A 14,447-nucleotide genomic window follows, 5' to 3' on the forward strand; every position below is an offset into this window, starting at 1 on the left:
TCTATATGTGCATTAAACTCTCTCCCCCATCAGTTAAATAATTGGGGTCTTGGTATTGCAGCAGGCAGTACGTGTATTGTCCAACTGCAGGTAGATCTCAAAAGTTTAAAAGGGACCGCTTGTTCCCATGTCTCTGAATTCGAAGGTGTTTGGGAGAATAGTGAATGGTACCACGAATATCTGATTTGGTACCACGAGCATCTGATTTGATACCACATTAGAGTTGTGCTCCACACGACATCAAAACAAGTGGTGTGAGGCCATCCTTGCATGGGATTCTCTCAACAATTTTCCACAGATTTCAACAACTTGAGTGCCCACTTCACACAGTGAAGTTCAGTAATTGTACCTTGAGCTGCTCTACCATATCTGATGCCCAGGCATGGCTCAGTTGGTAGCATGCTCATCTCTGAACAATCTGGGGATTCCTACCCAGTGCAGAGTAAAATTTATCTCTCAAGCAAAAGCACAAAAAAAACCAACAGATTATCTGGTCGTTACCTCAAAAACATTCGAGAGATCTTGCTGTGCACAAATTAACTGCCACAGTCCCCTACAACAGTAACTACACTTAAAAAGCATTTTATTGGCTGCAACGAAGTTTGGGATGTCAAGTTGTGAAAAGCACTGTTTAAATGTCTTTGCAAATGTCACCCCAAAACTTCGGCCAGGAGATAGTGGGCCAGAAATCTTAATGTTTATAATTCTAAAGATAAATTATTTGCACAGGGAATGAAGATAGCCGCACAAGGGCCTGGTGTACCAGTTACTGACGCTATTCAGTACTTTGATAACCAACTTGTGATGCAACAGTCATAAAAACGTGTGTCAGAGTTGGAAAGTTTCCTTGGAATTAGAATTATTAGTGTCCTGCTGCACTGTAATAAAAAAAACAAGAACAGCTGTTTTATCAGAAACCTTTACAAGCAAACTAGAATACTTCACTAAGTTTGCACCTGAAATGGATCATATTGTATCTGTATCATAAACACATTTATACCTTGGCTTAAATCAATGAGCGTGCTGTGCTTTCCTTTCCTGGCACCCGCCCTTAGTGCAATTCTGGGAAAATTCCGCCCTAAGTGCAATAGTAGCCAGGTAAAATGGAGTCCTACCCACTGTTGAAAATGGTGGGTTTTCATGCCGTATCTTCCCAAGCCCATCTCATTATTTATGCATTCCTGGGAAACATGCCATTTCCATGGCAGGCGGGCTCTCATTCACTTGCTTGCCATCACCCCGCTGTTGCATCACATCAGCCGCCATCTTTAAAAGGCAGCCGCCAGCAAAGCACTCATCGCCACCAGCTCACCACCGCTGCCCGAGAAACATGGCCAGCAAAGGCAAAAATACTGCAGCTCCCCACTTTAATGATGGGTCCCTCGGGCGACTGCTGGATGCCGTGGAGGCCTGATGGGATTTGCTCTACCCACAGGATGGGTAGCAATGTCACCAACCCGGATTGGGAGGTGGTGGCAGCAGTGGTCAGCGCGAACGCCCTGCAGAGGAGGACAGCCACCCAGTGCCACAAAAGGTTGAATGATCTCTTCCATTCCACCAGGGTAGTCACTCTTTTCATCACTCCCAACTCACACACTCAAAGACGCATCACACATCCACAGGGCCCTCACTCACTCCAGTGCAAGGGGCAACACCATTCACTCTTTCGCACACACCATCATTGTCCTCATCCCATCCACTGGACCAATCACCACTCACACAGGCCGGGAATACTTATCATCTGGCCCAGCAGGAGTACTGATACATTCTCTCCATCTCTATCCATGCAGGACAAACTGGCTCGCAACAGAAGGGAAAGGTTGTAGGCAGGTTGAAGGATGCTGGAAATCAAAGTTCTGACAGAATTCGAAAACAGAGCCATCTGGCCGCGTGGTGATGACCGGGACCAGTCCTGTGTTGAGGGTGAAGTCAGCACTGCTCTACTAAATGAGGATCAAGCAGTGCAACATCCATCAGACAACCATGCCATGAGAGATGTGTCCTCTTTCACAGGCCACGGCCATGCACTAATTATCTCCCCTTGCTTTCGCAGGCACATCTGCCAAACAGCCAACAGAGTCCATGACTCAGGGCCTCCAAACAAGTTCCGAAGAAACCTCTGAAGAGGATCTGAAAGCACCCTCCATGAAGTCCCGTCACAGCACTCACCCACATCCTCTACCAGCGCAGAGACACACACTTCAGTGGGACCTAGCTTTACAGTAGCCTTGGGATCACAATCTGGTGAGCACATCGCACTTTGATCCACAGCAGGTGGTGGCAAGGACTTCTCAGTTCACCGGCACTCGGAGGATTGCTGGAGGCCAGAACATTGACAAGTCCAAGTCAGATGACGAGCCTTTGGACTCAGTCATGTCAGAGTTCCTGCAGCTGCAAAGACAAGCTAGGGAACAACAGGAAGGGACGTCCACTGCACTCCTCAGATTGCAAGGCATGATGGAGGAGTCCATCCGTCTTCAGGCTGAGGTGATAGCGACAGCATTGCAACGCACTGGTCAACACTGGCAGGATGGCGGCCGCCACTGAGACCTTGGTCCAGGACATCACCCCTGCATTGCTGCGTGGGCTTAACTCCATCGCTGATGCCATAATTGGCCTCCAACAGTGCATATGTGAGAGGGGTACTGGGCTGCGCGATCTCACTCCAGCTACCCCTTCCGCTCACGGAGTCAGCCAGGGGTCCTCGGGCACCCATAGGGAGGAGGATCAGCAGGTGTACGCTCCGGGGCCATCCACCCAGGTAACTGCGAGTGACCGGCCCATCCAAATCCTATCTTCCTGTGACCTCCACAGATCCAGCTTCACAGGCCGATGACAGTGCCACTACCACACAGCAGGACCCCAAAAGCAGGCTGGGACCCTTCAAGTCTTGGCCCTCCAGAGGACCCCCGCCAAAGTCATCACACAGGGCGTCACAGTCAGCAGGCTGCCTCTGCCTCTGTTGTGGATGTCCGGGGAGCACCGAAGCGTAGCAGCAGGGTTAGGAAAGTTAGGTAAAAGTAGTTGCACAGCCTGGCCATGAGTGTTGATCACTTGTATACACTGTTCACTATCGTCAATAAACTCCTAAGGATTTCAACCTGCCTGTGGCTCCTTGTTCTGATGAGCAGTGTTCTTGGCACTCATTTATGAAACCGTTCTGCACAAGATAAAGGCAGGTGTCTCAGTCCAGGGCCCTGAGCAGCCTTCGGACAACAGTGATGGTCCAGCCTCTCACTCCCTGGAAACATTACCGGTCATTGCTGCCAGAATGTAGTGGGCAGGTGCCACAGAGTTCTCTCATTCTGTGTGCTCTCAGCACCTTTAAAGTGGGGCTGGCCTCCATCACACCAGCATCTGTGACCCATGATCCTGAAAGGCTGAGGTGCTAAAGGCGGACACAGCATCAGGTGTGCCTAAAGTTTCATGGCTGTGTCTATGAGATGGTCCTGATTATGGAGCGCAAGCAAGCTGCCCTTGGCCAGACAGTTTCAGAGGTTATGTGAAGATCTATGGGGTGTCCTCACTGCATCTTGTCATCATCTTCCTGCGATCGAGCGACTATTAGGGCCTCCACTGCATCTCCATGACAGGAACATTCTCACAGAGGGTATTGGCACTGCGATAAGCCAGACTGGAGTCAAGCCAGACTACAGTCAAACGATCACAACTGCGATGTGAGGATCAATGGGGACACCTCACTGCACATAGTCATCATCTGCCACAAATATGGCAGCTAAAAGGGCCTTCCGAGTGCGCCTGCCTCATCTAGCCAGTGCGAGAGCCTCATCCCCGTTGTTGTCATCATCGGGGACCCCTTCACCCTCATCGGCATCCTCCTCATCGGAGGAGACGGCAGCTCCTCCATCTCCTCCTCAGACAGCTCCTCTCCCCATTGCAACGCCAGGTTGTAAAGGGCGCAGCAGATGACAACAACTCGTGACACCTTCTGCGGACTGTATTGCAGCACTTCACCAGACTGGTCCAGGCACTGGAATGGCATCTTCAGCATTCCGATGGTCTGCTCCACCAAGTTGCGAGCTGCTGCATGAGCCTCATTATAGCGTTGTTCTGCTGCAATCTGAGGTTGCTCCATGGGTGTCATTGCAGGTAGCCCTTGTCCCCAAGGAACCAACCCTGCAGCCTCTGTGGACCCTGGAAGACTGCAGGGGTCTGCCAGTGACTTAGAATGTAGGCATCGTGCATAATCCCTGGAAACAGTGCGCAGACCTGCAGAATGCGTTTCTGGTGGTTGCATACCAGCTGCACGTCCAGAGAGTGGAAGCCCTTGCGCTTGAAGAAGTCCACTGAGTGTAGCAATGGAGACCTGAGCACCACGAGTCGATCGTACCCCTGCACCTGTGGGAATCCCGAGATCAGGGCAATTCCAATTGTCCTTGCCTCCTGGCTGTCCTGGTCCTGGGCAAAATGCACAAAGTTGTGTGCCACGGAGAAGATGCCATCCGTAACCTCATGGATGCATTTGTGGGTGGCGGATTGTGAAATCCCAGAGATCACCTGTAGCCCTGAAAGGAGCTACTGGCGTAGAAATTGAGCACCGTGGTCACTTTCACAGCCACTGGCAGTGGATGCCCTCCATGTCCCCTTGGTGCCAAGTCCTGCAGTAAGTGACAGATGTGAGTCACCAGGCCCCTACACATGCGTATTCGTCAGCAACACTGATTCTCAGTCATCTGCAGGAATGACAGGTGATGTCTATAGACCCTGGGTGTTGCTAGGCACCAACCAGCCACGTCTCACTGTTGTGCCTGGGCAGTGCGTGCGGGAGCCCCTGTTGCCCCTTCTTCATGAGGCTGCTGCTCCTGTCTTTGCGCAGCCAGGTGCCTCAGTCGCTCTCTCCTCTGTATTCTATGGTCTCTGTAGGCCATCAGGCATACAGCTAGGACACCAGGATCCATGATCCTGACATGGTCCTCCTGCAGCATGAAAGAGAGAGAGATGTGGTTATCATGGCTGTCCTTAGCAGCTTTCATGGCCCTGTGTGACCTCCCCTTAATGCTTCCTGGAGAATGCTGGTCACCCCTTGGATGGCCAGAGATGAGTGCGCTGCATGGCTGTTGTCAGCCTGCGACATGGGGGACACTGGTCCAAACCAGGATGCTGAGACTGCAAGGGGCTGTGAACGCCTCCAGCAGTGACTGCTACATGACCAGCGTTGGTGAGGAGATTGTACAACACGTGCAGTCCAACGCCAATAAAGTGGTGGCAGACTCGGAGTCTGTGCCGGGGGGGGTTGGAGTTGGGAGTGGGGGGTAAGGTATAGAGCGCTTGGTGGCCCTTCGTGTTACTTGCCTCGGCGGGCAGGCTAGGAGCCTGACCCCAATCATTTCATTATGGCTGTGCCTGATCTGTCTTAGTTGCAGAGGCATGGTCAGTTTATACAGGTGTCCCTAATGTGTGGCCACTCCCCTCACTTACTCTGCTCCCCACCTCAATTGCCTGTGCACTGGATGAGGCCTGTAAACAACAGGCGAGCTGTGGAGAACGCTGCTGCTCACTCTCCTCAGTTCCTCCAAAGTGAAGGTCGCCAAGTGCACGTCGCCTGCGTGCTGTTGTGAAACACATCGCGTGCTTTCCCGCCCAAGTGGATGGAAGATACAGTGGGGCTCCAAGATCCTGGCAGGATGGCCTTTTAATAAGAAGATGCAGCAGAGTTCACAGTAAAGCAGTGCCTACACACTATCAATGGAATTTGACTCCTTTTGTACTGGCTTTCTGCCTGTAGCTCCATCAATATTCCACACAAAAGCTGCTCACATAACCTAGAAAGTTACTCCATACATCTTATTTTATATGAAAATATACACTTACAAACACATTTATACATATATAAAAAGAAAATGAGATAGAGATCCAAACAGGGCCTAAAAAGCAGTCATATTTTATACTTAAACCCAGATGCCTTAAATTTTGGAAGGAAACATCAATTGTTTGTTGTGCTTTGCAAAGCCACTTCCTCCCACTGGTCTCCATGGAATTCTGGTGTACTGTTGCAAATATATCAAAGCCAGACACCACTTTCTTTTATTTATTCATGGGATGTGGGTGTCACTGCCTAGGCCAGCATTTTTTGCTCCTCCCTAATTGCCCTTGAGGATGTGGTGCTGAGCTGCTTTTTTGAACCGCTGCAAACCATGTAGTGTAGGTACACCCACAATGCTGTTAGGAAGGGAGTTCCAGGACTTTGAACCAACAACAGTGAAGGACGGCAATATATTTCCAAATCAGGATGCCATGTGGCTTGGAGGGGAGCTTGTGGGTCGTGGTGTTCCCATGTGTCTGCCGCCCTTGTCCTTCTAGATGCTAATGGTCGTGGGTTTGGAAGTCGAAGGAGACTTGGTGAGTTACTGCAGTTCATCTTGTAGATGGCACACACTGCTGCCACTGTGCATTAGTGGCAGAGGGAGTGAATGTTTGTGGATGTGGTGCCAATCAAGCGGTCCTGGATGGTGTCAAGCTTCTTGAATGTTATTGGAGCTGCACTCATCCAGGCAAGTGGACAGCATTCCATCACACTCCTGACTTGTGCCTTGCAGATGGTGGATAAGTTTTAGGGAATCAGGGCCTGAGTTACTCACCTCAGGATTCCAGCTCTTGTAGCCACAGCATTTATATGGTAGTCCAGTTCAGCTTCTAGCCAATGGTAATCCCCAGAATGTTGACAGTGCAGGATTCAGCAATAGTAAGGCCATTGAATGTGAAGAGACGATGATCAGATTCTCTCTTATTGGAGATGGTCATTGCCTAGCACGTCTGTGGTGTGAATGTTACTTGTCACTTGTCAGCTCAAAACTGGATATTTTCCAGGTCTTTCTGCATTTGGACATGGACTGCTTCAGTATCTCAAGAGTCATGAATGGTGCTGAACATTGTGCAATCATCAGCAAACATCCCCGCTTCTGACCTTATGATGGAAGGATGGTCATTGATGAAGCAGCTAAAGATGGTTGGACCAAGGACACTACCGTGAGGAACTCCTACCGTGACTGACCTCCAGCAACCAGAACCATCTTCCTTTGTGCTAAGTATGACTCCAACCAGCAGAGAGTTTTCTTCCAATTCCCGTGACTCGAGTTTTGTGAGGACTCCTTGATTCCACACTCTGTAAAATGTCCTTGATGTCAAGGACAGCCACTCTCACCTCACCTCAAGAGTTCAGCTCTTTTTTTCCACATTTGAACCTAAGCTCCAGTCAGGAGCTGAGTGTCCCTGACGGCACCCAAACTGAGCGTCAGCGAGCAGGTTATTGCTAAGCAAGTGCCGCTTGATAGCACTATTAATGACCCCTTCTGTCACTTTACTGATGACTGAGAGTAAACTGATGGGATGGTAATTGGCCATGTTGGATTTGTCCTGCTTTTTGTGTACAGGACATGCTGGGCAATTTTCTACATTGCCAGGTACATGCCAGTGTTGTAGCTGTACTGGTACAGCTTGGCTAGGGTCATGGCAAGTACTGGAGCACATGTCTTCAGTACTATTGCCAGAATATTGTTAGGGTCCATAGACTTTGCAGTATCCAGTTCCTTCAGCCATTTCTTGAGATCACATGGAGTGAACTGAATTGGCTGAAGACCGGTATCTGTGATTCTGGGGACCCCCATAGGAGGCCAAGATGGATCATCCACTCAATACATCTGGCTGAAGATTGTTACAAATGCTTCAGCCTTATCTTTTGCAACATTCTTCAGCCATAAGTGCCAAGTGGATGATCCACTGATTAATGTTTATTTGCCATTCTACAAAACAACACTACATCTCCTGAAAGAGTCTGCTGACCTGGGGCAAAAAGCTCTGCATTGAGCCCATGAGCAGCCATATAGATTGAAATAAAAACCACAAAGCTTCTTTAAAGAACTTGCATTTATACACTGCCTTTCACAATCTCTGGATGTCTGGAAGCATTTTACAGCCAATGAAATATAGTTGCCACTGTAACGTGGGAATCAGTGCAGAAATTTTTGCACAGCAGATGGATCCAGAGGAAGTGAAATAAAAGAACAGCAGAATCATTACCATTGTCTCCAATTTTTCAACTGGCAGCCAGAGTTAACGATCTCATATCTCCTTTCCCCTTTGCTTTCAGCATTCCAAAGGACTGTTCATTCCACGACACCCTTTTCCATTCCTCAATTACTCAGAACTCACCCTTCCTTTCCCACACAAGCACAGGAGATGCAAAACCTGCCCTTTTATCTCCTCCTTTCCCACCATTCAGGGCCCCTTCCAAGAGAAACAGTGATTGACTTGTAACTTATTTCCATTTAGTATACTGTACTCACAGCTCACGACATGGTCTCCTCTACATTGGGAAGGCCAAACTCAAATTGAATGATCACTTTGCAGGACACCGCCTTTCAGTCCACAAGCGCAACCTTAAGCTTCCAGTCACCTGTCATTTTAATCCTCTGGCCCAATCTCACGCTGACCTCGGCCTATTACAGTATTCCAATGAAGCTCAACCTAAGCTCATAGAACAGCACCTTATTTTTTGATTAGGCACTTTACAGCTTTTCAGACTCTACATTCTGATCAACCATTTCAGATCATAACCACTGCCTCTATTTTTTTCCAGATGGCAGTGGTGGTTCTGCTTTTTCCCCCCATTTTCAATGCCTACAGACCCATCGTTTTTTTTGTAAATTCTTGGGAATACGCATCACTGAAAGGCCAGCATTTATTGTCCATCCCTAATTGCTCTTCTGTTGGTGAGCTGCCTTCTTGAACACTGCAGTCCACAGTGCTGGTACGAAGGATTTTCACCCAGCCACAGAGAAGTAACAGCATTATATTCCAAGGCAGTATGGTGTATGATTTGGAGGAAAATTTGGAGGTGGTGGTGTTCACATGCATCTGATGTTCTTGATCTTCTAGGTGGTAGAGGTCCAAGGTTTTAAAGATGCTGTCAAAGGAGCCTTGGCAAGTTACTGTAGTGCATCTTGCAGATGGTACACACTGAAGCCACTGTGGAGGAAGTGAATGCATAAGATGGTGGATGGGGTGCCAATCAAGTGAGCAGCTTTGTCCTGGATTGTGTCAACCTTTTTGAATGTTGGTTGGTGAACCTGCATTCATCCAAGCAAGTGGGGATTATTCCATCACACTCCTGATTTTTGCCCTGTAGATTGTAGACAGGCTTTGGAGAGTTAGGAGAATTACTAGCCACAGAATTACTAGCCTCTGACCAGGTCTTGCAGCCACATTATTTATATGGCTAGTCCAGTTCAGTTTCTGGTCAATGATAACTCCCAGAATGTGGTGCCTTTTGCCTTGCACCATCATCCCTTTTGTCAATTAATCTCTTCTCCTGCCACCCTTTCACAGACCTTCCTGTTTGTTCTCGCACCAACTACCCAACCCTCCCCTTTCCCTGCCTCTGAACCTTCTTAAAATCTGCTGTATTCCTAAGTTTTTCAATTTTAAACAAAAGGTTATTAACCTGTAAAGTTTACTCTGTGTCTCTCTCCAAAGACACTGCCTGGACTGCTGAACATTTCCAGCATGGTTCATTTTTGTATTCAAGTCCCTGGCATGGGACTTAAAATTAGAAAATGTCAGAATACACAGCAGTCCATAAGGATGTAAAAAGGTGAGTTAACCTTTCATGCTTTGTCAAAATTTACTTCAATAGCAGGGCAAGAACATGAAGTTAATTTTGATAATTTTTCATGACTGACTGAAGAAAGAAAGAGGAAAGGAAAGAGAGTAAAGAACTTGCATTTATATAGTACTTTTTATGACCTCAGGACATCTCAAAGCACTTTACAACCAACGGCATACTTCTGAAGTGCAGTCTCTGTTCTAATGTGGCACACAGCAAGGTCCCACAACAATATGACAATGACCAGATAATCTATTTACTGTGATGTTGAGGGATAAATATTGTCCAGGATACCGGGAGTAACTTTCCTGCTCTTCTTCGAAATAGTACCACAGGACCTTTTATGTTCACTTGAGGGGTAAGTCAGAGCTTCCATTTAACGTTTAATTCAAAAGAGGGCACCTCCAGCAGAACAGCTCTGCTTGACTACTTCACGGGAGTGACACCCTTGATCTTTGTGCTGAAGTCATGGAGTGGGATTTGAACACACAAACTTCTGACTCAGAGGCGAGAGCGTTACCAAGTGAACCACAGCTGAAACAGTAATCAGTGGAGCCAGCACAGGTAAATGGAGTTTAAATGCAGGGCGATGTCCTGGAAATACACCAATTAAATCCAGCATCACGGGAGATGCTAGCATAGTGTTAATATCATCAGACCAGTAATCCAGAGGCCCAGGCTAATCCTCTGGGGACACAGTTCAAATTTCACCATGACAGCTGGTGGAATTTAAGTTCAGCTATAAGCTAGTCTCAGTAATTATGACCACGAAACTATCATTGATTGTCATAAAGACCTATCTGGTTCACCAATATCCTGCCATCCTGACAATCTGCCATCCTTATCTGGTCTGGCCTGCATGTAACTTCAGACTCACAGCAATGCGGTTGACTCTTAACTGCCCTCCAAAATGGTCCTAGCAAGCCACTCAGTTCAAGGGGCAATTAAGGATGGGCAGCAAATGCTAGTCTTCCCAGCAACACCTACATCCCATGAAAGAATAAATAAATAGAAGCAGAATCATAGATGGATTATAGGTGTTTTACTACATCAGTTGAACTATGGTGCTGGAAGGGGAGAATAGTTATTACAATCATATTAGTAATTTAAAAAATTACCTTTTCTTTGTGGTTTTGGAGTAAGCCTAGTTTGTGCTTCTGATATGTCAGCACACCGTGATAGTCCAACAGTAAGAACAGGCAGCTGAGCGATAAGCACAAGTAGATGGAACATGACTGTACTTCTGCTAACAGAAGGAACTGTGTTAACACCAAAACCTGATTGACAATTTTAAATAAATACATTTCCATAGCCACATTCCAATGTCACTTCCCCTTGTTCTCAGGATAATACTAGCCAGATAAAAAAAAACCACACAGGACCAAGAGTAGGCCATTCAGCCCCTTTGAGCCTATTCCACCATTCAATTAGATTCTGATCACAGTTAAAAGGATTTGATAATGTAGATACAGAGAAACATGAATGATAGAGGGAAATCATGAATGAGACAGCTCAATCTTAAAATAACTAGTGTTAGCCCACTTAGGAGTGAAATCAGGTGTGCACACATGCATACCCAGTGAAAATCTGGTATTCACTCCCCCAAGAGGCACTGAAAGCTAGATTAATTGATACCTTCAAGACTGAGATTGATAGTTTTTTTTGTAGATGAAGGTAGCAAGGAATTTTGAGCTAAGGCAGATAAATGGAGTTCAGATACAGATTCACTGTAAGAAATGTCATGGGAACTTACCAATTAAACAATAACACATAGTAATGAACGTATTGGTGTATGGAGTGGAAAAAAATTCTGATAAAATATTTTACCAATTTTTAATAAAATATTTGGAAGCAGAACTAGAAATACGTATAGATTTTTTAAATGGAAAGTTCACATTAAATTTTAGAGTTTAAATTATTTTAAAATCCTTCTGTGACAAGACATGGAGTGTGTGTTTGCCAGACATTTCAAATATTCATCACAACTTGGTTACCAATGTATAAAATCTATCTGAAACATACCCCCTACAACCTTCCATCCCGCCAACCCCCTCACCTTCAAAAGTTCAAGACATACACGATTGACTGTGCCATCTGACATCTCCTTGCTGCCCAGCAACAATTCCATAGGACATTTTAGTAAATTAAAAGTATTATATCGTAGAATCTCATAGCTAGATGGTGGCCATTCAGTCCATCATGCTTGTATCAACTCAATGACAGAGTCTTCCACTTAATTCCACTCCTCTGCTCTCTGCATTTTCCCCTTTTCAAGTGTATTTCCAATTCCCTTATACAAGATAAAAGTTTTTTTAAACCCATTTGTAGTTTTTAAACAGTGAAAGAATGTAAAATCTTGTGATAAAGTAACTGCACGTTGTGCAGGGATACCCAACTACGCTAGCTCACAGCACAGCTTTTATAAAAAGCTGCTCCTGACACAGACTTTAAAAGCTCCCTGATACAGTGGTTGCATTGTTCTGGAGACAATACCAATTTATTATCTGTTTTGAGCTACTTACTCTCATTGTTGTAACTCTCTTGCAGTTCCACTACTTCAACATATCCAGATGTTAACTACTGAACTCAATAGTATAGTCATGCACAGGGTGGCCTGGCCAACATTTATCCCTAAAACAGCACCTAAAACAAATGTCTTGGACATTTATTTAATTGCTGTTTATGGGAGGTACTGTGTGCTAAATGGGAGCTGAGTTTTTCTGCATCATTACAATGGCAACATTTCAAAAAGTACTTAATTGAATTTTTCTTTAACTTTACCATGCCATGACCTCCAGAGAAAGTGTTATACATGCAGGTAAGAAGAGACCACATTATTTTCAGGTTGGATCACAATAGTTTGGGGAGATGGCGGGGGTGGGAAGAGATTAGAAGGTACCTGTTGCCACTTCATGTAGCATTAAAAAGAGAATCTCCAGGCAAAACCTCTGGCGATAATGTCGTGGATTAGGATCATAAAGAAGCAGAGTTATTTTTAGGAATGCAATAAGCGTTCACAACTGTGTGAAGAGGTTAATTTGTGTGAATACTGTAGCTGCAGCTGCAAATATAGTCTGAATCTGACTTGATAGCGGAGCAAGCAGATTTGTGACTCCCCATAGGAGCAAAATCTCACTCCACTTGGACGTCACTCCGGGCCTTAGCATTCAAGTGAAACCGAAATCACTTTATATGGATTTTAAGTTCTGAACTGCAAATGCATTTCCACATTCCCATCCAGACTTTTGCTAAATAATTCCTACCTTGTACCTCACTTAGGCTCTCAGCACTTTATAAAAATACCAACTTTCACTTTCATCTAAATTTGTTGTTAAGGAAACCAGTCAAATTACAGCTTAGATGTACGCCATTGCCGCTACATTACGTGGCTGAGGTGAAGGGGCACCTCGTCCAAGGAGACACCACTGATTTTATTTGCACCGCCTGGACATAAAATAAACCAGACGTAATGTTTTTAAAAAGATGGGCCGAAGGGCAGGATAGACGCTTCCTGAATTTCCCCTACTCTTTGTTCCCTTGAATGAGGAGTTAGTAAATGCGACACACACGTTCCCATTCCCATCCTAGTGGGTACCGCTCCTCCCACCGGTGTAAATCTCCACACTCACCTGATCAATTAACCCCCAGAGGGGGAGACGGAAGGAAGGTTCCGCTCGAGTGCTGAGAGCAACTGGTTAATTAAGAGTGTTGTCCCTGTTTTTGCAGCTGGGTGACTCCGGTTTGATTTTGGAGACGGAACAAAATCTCGCACAGCCTTCAAAATGAGCGCGATGCAAACGCTGGCACAGAGCGAAAAGGGCGGGGGCAGGGAGGCTTCGGACGCAGCACTTCAGCCGCTGACCAGTGAGCGGGCGCGCAGCAAGAGTGCGCTGCTGGTCAGGGTCACGCGCTCCATCCCCTCGCCTCCCTTTGTTTCAATTGCTTCTTTTTCGGATACAGTGTATCGAGCGGCAATTGTTTCTTGTTGTTCGGGTACAGTGTAACGACCGACACTGCCTTCCCACCGCGCATGTGCAGGGAGTGGGGGCTTCATAAGTCACTTAGGAACGCTTCTGGAGAGAAGCAAATGTCTTGTCAGTCCCAGCGTTTCTAGTGTGGGAAAGATATAACTGTTGGGGGCGAGGGGCGAATTACTCCAAATTCAAAACTGCTCTCATCACCCTCCCCCTTAAAATCCATCCTCGACCCTTCTGTCCCTGCAAATTACTGCCCCATCTTCAACCTGCCTCTTTCTTCTCCGAGGTTCTGAAACGTATGCTTTGCCTCCCAAATCTGTGCCCATTTTTGGCAAAGGTGCTATATAAGTGCAAGTTGTTGAATGGAGGCTGCAGGGAATACGAGTGAATTAAATGTGAGTTCCCTTGTGTTCCTTAATCTTGGATGAGAATTATTTGAGAAAGATTGACAAGTAAGGCCTTTGACATAAAATGTGGGAATATTTTTTAAAAATGTTCGTTGTTAACAGTCTTTGGGGTCCCATTTATATTTCTGGACATTGTACTGAAATAGCAACACCAGTGTTGGAGGTTTAAGTTATGAGGAAAGACTAGAGAAACAACTTCTCAGCCTTGAAACAAATAAAGTTAGATCTATCTGTGCTCCTTCTTTGAATTCATTGCTCTATCATATCTGTAGGGGACCTCAGGATAGGATTTTCCATTTTAGAACTGCCTGCACACAATACACTTGCAGCTGCACTCTGAGTGTTGTGGTAGAACTCTCTTCTCTGAGTAAGAATATCATGAATTCAAATCCCCTCCAGAGACTTAAGAATGGGCAAGCGTAATAGATTCTGTGGAACTGT

The 14,447-nt window shown here is 46.2% G+C and overlaps 1 protein-coding gene across 3 annotated transcripts in view; it reads right to left on the reverse strand.

The window, feature by feature from the left end:
• Positions 1–13,631, reverse strand: part of prrg4 (proline rich Gla (G-carboxyglutamic acid) 4 (transmembrane)) — a 51,426-nt gene extending 37,795 nt beyond the window's left edge. The window contains exons 1-2 of one of the 3 annotated variants that reach the window (XM_041198309.1): positions 13,252–13,631; positions 10,741–10,868 (exon numbers count right to left, since the gene is read on the reverse strand). In XM_041198309.1, the coding sequence (XP_041054243.1) occupies positions 10,741–10,855 (115 nt within the window). In that variant the 5' untranslated portion in view covers positions 10,856–10,868; positions 13,252–13,631. Of the gene's footprint in view, positions 1–10,740; positions 10,869–12,885; positions 13,055–13,251 lie in introns of those variants that run through there. The other 2 variants (XM_041198307.1, XM_041198310.1) reach the window with 2 other exon arrangements.
• Positions 13,632–14,447: the final 816 nt, after the last annotated feature.

Source organism: Carcharodon carcharias, chromosome 10 (assembly GCF_017639515.1).
Source record: "Carcharodon carcharias isolate sCarCar2 chromosome 10, sCarCar2.pri, whole genome shotgun sequence".
Lineage (NCBI taxonomy): Eukaryota > Metazoa > Chordata > Chondrichthyes > Lamniformes > Lamnidae > Carcharodon > Carcharodon carcharias.